General features: G+C 43.1%; 1 protein-coding gene across 1 annotated transcript; it reads right to left on the reverse strand.

The window, feature by feature from the left end:
- Window positions 1–7,217: 7,217 nt before the first annotated feature.
- On the reverse strand, window positions 7,218–7,661 carry LOC108988985. The gene has a single exon (XM_018962421.1). It carries the CDS (start codon window positions 7,659–7,661, stop codon window positions 7,218–7,220), a length of 444 nt encoding a protein of 147 aa, XP_018817966.1.
- Between the last annotated feature and the right edge of the window lie 991 nt (window positions 7,662–8,652).

Raw genomic sequence — 8,652 nt, forward strand, 5'->3', positions numbered from 1 at the left:
GGCTAGGTAGGTCACCGAGTCTCGATGTAGGATTCTTGGCATAGCCAAGCTCGGCGACAAAGCCTTTCCAGATAGCCTTATGGTCAGGGGCTCGGTACACGATCTTCCGATCTGGGCATCAACCCCAATTTGGGTTTTCGCCTGAGAGGCTTGGGGTCTCTATAGCTTGATCTCTTTGGGGCTTGGGTTCCCCCCCCGGGGAATAGAATCCATATGATATTTGGTCAAAACAACGTTGTTTTCCTTAACAAAATGACGCCATTTTTGGGGGAAGAATAAAGCCTCATACAATCTAACCAAAACGACGCCATTTTGAATGGAAAAACAACATTGTTTTTGCTGAATTTGGGTTGTCTTTCTCCTTTTGGGCTGGGCTGCTTTCATTTTTGGCCATATTGAGCTTCTAAACCCAATTTTTTCCTTATTTTTGGACTTTGTTTTCCCCTAAATCCTAAACTAAACCCTATTTTATAAAACACTAAATTTAATTTTTATCTTAATCTTTGTTTTAGGTATTTAAGCCTAAGTTTTTTTATTTATGGTTTTTATAATTGTTAGTGTTAGTTATTATTATTAATTATCTGTTATCAATTATCATAGATTCATATTAGACTTTTAACATTTTATCATATTACAGTATCTAATTATATGCTATCAACTTATCATTTTATTTATGATTCTTATAATTTTTTCCATCACTCAATTTAATTGTTAGTATTGATTAATGAAAATTATTATTTAAATTGACTTGTACTATATTGACTAAAATTTAAATATAATTACTATACTAGTGTTATTATACATTGGTATTACATGTACACTAATCTATAATGTTATTAAGACAATATGTACTATAAGTCTTTAATGTTATTATACATTATTATAAATACACTTGTACTATAGGGTTTAAATACAATTGTTAGTATTTATACTTTTTTTTTTTTTTTTGAAGAAAGGATTTTCATTGATCAAGAATCAATTACATCATACATGAATGAGTCCCCCTGGACTATGTTCAAAACCTCCGAAGGACCATCCTCTAACTAGATGGTTTCCCTAACATTCCTAATAGCAAGTTTTGTTGTCGTGTGGGTAGCTTTGTTTGCTGATCTATAAACAAAATTGAGGCGCCATGCTTGGTTGTGCTTCATCATTTGCTGCATATGCTCTTTCAATTGACCCAACAATGAGTTATCTACACAATTGGAGTTCATTGCATCAACAACTGTGACGCCCATAGATTCTGCTTGGGATCTGTAACGCCCGTCCTTGTGGTGAGACTTTTTTCAAAATATTTTTATAAAAAGGACGACGGGAATTACCTTCCTGTTTAAAACTTTTCACTTGCATCCCCAGGGTGCGAGACTCTACGTTTATAAATAAAACATGCTTTGATAATAAAAGAGGGTTACAGCGGAAAACATAAATCTTATAATAAAAAGACCTCTTGTACGTTTAAAACTCGTGCCTAGACTTCTGTGCTCTTCCCCATGGGCCGTGTCCGTCCTAATCGTGCAGTTCCTGTGGGGGAGGGACATGCATAACAACTAAAATGAGTCGAAGACTCGTAAGCATTACTTCATACAGTTGAAATATCACAACATAGGTTTTCATTCATGCATTCATCATTCGTACATACTATTACGTGCGTGCCTACGTGTCTTGTGTGCGTTCGCTTGAAAACGTCACTGGAGGAGGCTTTTCTTTCAAAAGGCTTTCCTTTATTTAAAACGTGTCCCCCGTCAGTACCTTCATTTCTTAAAGAGTCCGTGGTCTTGTGCATACATGTGCATTCGTGCGTTCGTGCATACATCCATTCTTTCTTATCGTTTTCATAGGCCAGTATACACAATTACGCCCTGTGTGTTTGGGGTTGGCGGTCTTCCTTTGGTCCCGGATTCCGTCCGTGGCCACGGGTTGGGAACCCATTTTCATAGGGGGCAGCACTGGGTGCACTTCTAGCACTACTTACCCGGCATTGCAATCTGCCCATTCATCGGTACCCTTTCATTCATGTCATGTGGCCGTTACGTGTCTTCATACATTCATGCTTTCATTTCTTTCTTTCTTGCTTTTCATTCATTCGTTCATGTCAGCTCGAAAGAGCTGAAGCTTTCGTTCAGTTCGCTCTTTCATTTAACAGTCCTTTCTTTTTATGAGAAAACATTTTCTTTTCGTGAGAAAATATCATTTCGGGCATAAGCCCAAAAATGGTCTTTTCGTCTTTCAGTTCATTTCAGCTCTATCCTCTCTTTAACAGTTCGTTCGTGGAAAACTTTGTTTAAGAACATACATGGGCTTAAGCGTCAGCTTTCTTGGCATCCCATAAGCGTCACCTTGAACGTCGTCAATCATGGCATCCACGAGTGTTACCTCGTAGCGCACATGAGAGCGTCGGTTCGTAGGATTCACAAAAGCATCCGCTCTCATGCCTTTCATGCATCTTCATCAATTTATAGATTTTCTTAGAAAATACATACAATAGATACAACGTATAGTCATCCATTCACATGCGTACAATTAATACTTTAGATGCGTAAAAAGGGGCTGCCAAGGAGGGGCCGTACATACTTATACTTTTAAACATTTAACATTTTCTTTCTTAAAACGTCTTTAGTCTTTTCGTGAGCATCTTAAAGGAAAAGCGTTTCTTGTATCTTTGAGAACTCTAGAAGAGTATGAACGTAACACTTACCTGGACTCCATGCTACTTGCATGTCATTCAGTCCATTCATGTGCTTGTCAGATGGCAACCTACATGCATACATATAACCTTAGTATCATTCTCTATCTACTGCATAAGTAACTTAAACTATAAATAGAACTACGCTATACTTAGAACACTCTCCTTCTATCCCGTGCACTTACGTGCCCTTCACTATGTTAAACCCTTCGGGGACCACTTACGGTCATCACAACTTCCAACTCAAAGTCTCGTCTCGAGTGCTCATCCACTAAAGTGAACCCATTATTCACCTTAGGATTAAGACACTAAGACACTCGTCTTACTCTTCTTACAACCACATTCGATGCATGATTCCGACCGATGGAATCACACATCTCAATCCTAACGATGCATCCGTCACTACCTTCATGCATCTCAGCCCACACTAAATCCTCATTCCCATCCATACAAGACACATGGCTCTAAGCCAACTCTGAGGCTTAAGCACCGTGTAACTATGCTCATGACAGACTATCCATTACATATGGTGAATCCGTTCAGCACGTGTCTCTCACCATGTTACACAGGTACCTTACCCCTTTATCACCTAAGATCAACATATATAACACGTTGATCACCTGCTTGTAGGGACAAGGGCCATACTCCGATACCAATCTTCTCTTAACCCGACTAGCATGACTCTTCATGCTACCCGTCCCTTTTGACAGTTCATCCCAACACTTAACACGACAAGACTCCATTCATAACTACGTTTCATGTCACGTTATATAGCCCGAGATTGCTCCAGAGCTACACTGTGACCTTGTCGTGTTACCTAACATTCTACTACATCAACTCTTGACTCATCACGAGTACGATTCCTCACGTACTCCCATCACATTGTGACATCTAGTCACGTTTTCGTTACGCCATTTCTACATTTTAACACTTCACCCATCATAAGCATGGCTTCCAATAACCACGTCACTTCGTGACGTTGCCCAGTCATGCTTTCGTTGCGTACTCTTACACTTATTCCACTACTTCACACATCACAAGCACGACTGTCAGTAGTCATGTCACTTCGTGACATTCCCCAGCCATGCTTCCGTTGCGCACTCTTATACTTGTTCCGCTACTTCACGCATACTCCTAGCCATAAGTCCATCGCAGTAACACTTGTCACCTCAGACTACAGGCTACGCCATAACTACTTTGGGACACTGTTCCACAGTTTCCGACACTATCCATCACGTTCCACACCCATCAAACACATAACCATCCATATCTCTATGACACGCCATACGGAGTGTCGCTGCCATGTGGAGTACATTCCACGTATACTCCCCTCATACATACCACATCACCATTATGGCATACCTGCCATATGATACATCACTCCATCACATGGAGCACGTTCCACTCGTACTCCCTTTATATACGCTCCATCACCACTATGGCATACACACCATATGGTGCATCACCCATCATATGGAGTACATTTCACATGCACTCCATCCATACACACCACATAACCATTATGGCATACCCGCCATATGGTACATCATTATATCACATGGAGTACACTCCCCGTGTACTCCCTTCATACACTACGACACATCACCATTATGGCATCCTTGCCATATGGTGTATCACTCCACCACATAGAGTACATTCCACATGTACTCCTCACATACATATCACATCACCACTATGGCATACCTGCCATATGGTGCATCACCATATCATATGGAGTACACTCCTCGTATACTCCCTTCATACACACTACAACACATCACCACTATGGCATATCCGCCATATGGTGTGTCACTATATCACATGGAGTACATTCCACATGTACTCCCCACATATACAACACGCCACATCACCACTATGGCATATTCGCCATATGGTGTGTCACTATATCACATGGAGTACACTCCTCGTATACTCCATGCATGTTATGCCACATCACCACTATGGCATACACGCCATATGGTACATCATCCACCACATAGAGTACATTCCACATGTACTCCTCTTACACGTACTACGCCACTGAGTACACTCTACTTGTACTCATCCCGTTCCACAATATGCCAGGAGGGTATATTCTACATATACTCTCCTTATCTCACATTACGCCACATATAAAGTACACACAGTGTGTACTATTCCCATTCCACGTGCCACATCACCATTATGGCATATCCGCCACATGGTGCATTACTCCACCACATAGAGTACACTCCACATGTACTCCTCACATATACTGTACCCCACACAGAGTACACCCATCGTGTACTCCCTTCATACACACCACGGCACATTACCATTATGGCGTACCCGCCATATGGTGCATCTCACCATCACATGGAGTACATTCCATTTATACTCCCTACATATACAACACGCCACATGCATACAGAGTACCTTCAGTGTGCATTGTATCCATTCCACATACACCATGCCACCATTACAACACATATTCCCCAATCACACTACACATCACACTTCCCAATTACGCCCAGCACATCACAGCACACTGCACGGCACAATGCACCTCCATACAATACAGATAAGCCCTACACTTCACTACACAGAATGCCCAACACTTCATCACACAACACCAGATCACGATATCACAACTCCATTAATACTAACAGCACAGTCCACAACCTAGTCAACTAATCAATATCTAACATAATTACGAGGGATAGAGGGTTATACCATCGACGGGATAACCCGTGCGTTGCTCGTTCACCGTCATAGCCGATGATGTCGGAAGAGTCGTACGTGGTGGCTAACTCACGTATGGTGACTGTTTAGGCATTTGGATAGCTAGGTGTGGTCTTGGAAAGGCTCATGATGGCCTTGTGGTGATGGCAAGGGGCATAACATGGCAGGGGGCATAACATGGCAGATCTAGCCATGTACAGTGGCGGTCAATCACACGCAGTGACTGTCCATCACGTGCAGTGGTTACCCACCACATAAAGTGATGGTTTGGACCTAAAGCTTGGCTAAGGGAGGTGCGGTGGATCTCGTGGTGGCGTTGAGGTGGCGCCACGGTGGCTCGCGGTGGCGGATCTGGCCATACCGTGGAGGAGAAGCCGTGGGAGAGTGAGAGAGAGTGTGCTCTCGTGGGTGGCAGATCGGGTCCATGGGAGGTTGGGTTGGCTTGGTGGCGGCCTGAGGAGGCTGATGGTGGTGGCTACCAGTCGTGGGTGGCGGTGCATGGTGGTGCATGGCGTGCAACCCGTGCATGAGAGAGGGAGAAGTCGTGAGGTAGAGGAGGGGGTTTCTGGCCATAGGTCACGTGGAGGAGCTCGGGGAGGAGCCATGGTGATGCTAGGTGGCCGTGGGTGCTGCGCACGGCGGCGCTAGGGGCCGCGCACGGTGAAGCCGTGCATGGGACTCCTTGTGCGTGCGTGTGTGCGACGGAGGGGAGGTGGCTGCATAACAGAGGCCAAGCTCAATGGGGAATGGTGGCCGGTGGTAGAGGAAGCTGCCGAGGGAGTGGTGGCGTTGGAGGGCGGCGCACGGTGGCGCTATGCGCACTAAGCCCATTCGGGCTGTGCAGTTCCGAAATGGAGAAAGGGAGAGCGTGAGGGGGAGAGGTCGGCATGGATGGACTCGCCGGAGGGAGAGCAAGCCATTGGTGTTGGCGGTGAGAAAGGGCGACGCACGGCGACGCCGGGCGGTGCGGTGGAAGCTTCGGTGTGAAGGGAGACAACGTATCACATACGCCGAAGGAGAAAGGGAGGAGAGAGAGGTTACAGGGAAATGAGAGGGAAAGAGAGGGGTCCGGGTATTTAACACAGTCCTTTCATCTGGGGATCTACACAACGATCTAACGACGAGGAATTAAAATACTGATTTGAAGATGCGTAAAACATTAACTTAATTAAAAGCACTTAGAGGAATTAAGGTAAATATTATTTCAAACTAACTTTAGTTTATAAAATAATATTCTTCATCATTAATAAAATGATGAAGTCTCACTTAACATATTTAAAAGGGTTAAACCATTTAATTAATGAAAGTTCTCAACATAATTTAAATCTCATAATATCTTAAATAATTGAAATCATTTTAATACTAATATTAAAATGATTTCCGGCAATTATAATATTTTTGGAGCTCTTCAATAATATTATGATTGTCGTATTTAAGATCAAATCTTAATTCAATAATGATGGAAATACTTCTTATAAATATTTTCAGCATATTTAAAACACTGGGCGTGCCCTAGAAGTCACACGATATCTTTCGAGACACGCCATCATGGTTCAGCACGCATAACGTGGCTTGCAGTCGCTAGTGAGAAAGGCAGATGATTACATAATCTCTGCCTTCGGGATTTGCTTACGTCACCAAGACGAAACATACGTCAGAAAGAGAGAAGCGTACATAAGAAGAAGGAGCTGGGTATTACAGGATCGGACGGACATCTGAAGCGTCAGGACATGCAACACAAAGTTACATGCCCCCGTTCATGACAACAACAGTCTTAGCATCCCCTTCAAAATAGACTTGGTTAAAACCAAGTTCAGAACACAATTCCATAGCTCTGAGGAGGGAAGTATTCCATAGCTCTGAGGAGGGAAGTACTTTTGGCTTGCAGAGCTGATGAGATCTGGTCTTTATAGGTTGTCAAAACTGCTTGTACACTACCATCTGAATCTCTAATCACCACACCCCCTCCCATACTCCCTTTCTCTTTGTCGAAATCTGCATCAAAATTAGCTTTGAGATATGGCCATGCAGGGGGTTCCCATCTTGGAATTGGAGTTCTCCCTTGAGTCCCTGCAGCACACTTGGACCTATCCTTGTTGTTTTCTTTAAACTGTGATAAATCAGCTCGAGCCCTTATACCAATGGACTCAAGTTTTGAAAACTGATTCTGAAAAATGAAGGCATTTCTCCTTACCCATATCTGATATAACATTACTGATACCAACTCCACGATCTCCTTACTCAGCTTTAGTCTCATTTCGTTCCACAGGAAGTGGAAGTCAAAGAATTGCCTCTTTCATTTACTAAGCAAGTTGTTCTCTCCACCCCACACATCAACTGCAGCAGGGCATTCCCACAGAACATGAATTGTTGTCTCACTTTCCCTCAAACAGATTGGGCATATGTTATTCTCAATAATGTTCTTCTTATTAAGATTGTCTTTCATAGGAAGAATATTATTGAGACACTTCCAAATGAACATTTAAACCTCGCCTGGTCCCCTTTAGCTGCCAAACTTCTTTCCATAACCCATTATCCCCTCCCCTTGTTGAGGCTTCTCCTGCCATTCTATGCAGCCTCTCTGTCTCCATATAATAGGTACTTTTTACAGTAAATTCACCTTTTCCTGAACCTATCCATATCAACCTATCATTGGCTCTTCTCTTACTAATTGGTAGGGAACATATAATCTTTGCCTCATTTTCAATAAAAACTGCCTTCACCAAGTCTTTCTTCCATTCACAACTGTCTTCCTTTTTCAATGTGTCAACTCTAGCCTCGAGATCAAGAGTATTTATGGGTGTTTGAATCTGGTAGGTCACTGGGCTGGGAAGCCATTTATCCTTCCAAATTTTTATGTTAGTACCATCTCCAATTCTCCAAACATACCCATTTTTTATTAGGTCCAAGCTAGACCAATGTTTACAGGGCCCATTCACTGACCCCTCTTTTATCCTTCCAAATTGGGCCCATTCCCTAATCCAAGCCCATTTAGAAACTGTGTTTCCTGAACAATTTCCCGCCCATCAACCTCAGTTCCCTCCAGATTTGCTGTCGCGAGGACAACTTTACGGCAAATATGCGATTGTGTCTCTCCCATTTCAGGTAAAGTGGCAATTTCCCACACCGCGTCTAGTCCCTCTAATTCTGCTGACAATTTCATCCTTTCCCCCCGCAACTAAGGTGCCATTGCTTTGTACGAATCTAGGGTTTTGAACCATGGTAGGGGTGATGCCATGCTTGCCTAT

The sequence above is a fragment of the Juglans regia genome, chromosome 7, assembly GCF_001411555.2.
Source record: "Juglans regia cultivar Chandler chromosome 7, Walnut 2.0, whole genome shotgun sequence".
In the NCBI taxonomy this organism is placed as follows: domain Eukaryota; kingdom Viridiplantae; phylum Streptophyta; class Magnoliopsida; order Fagales; family Juglandaceae; genus Juglans; species Juglans regia.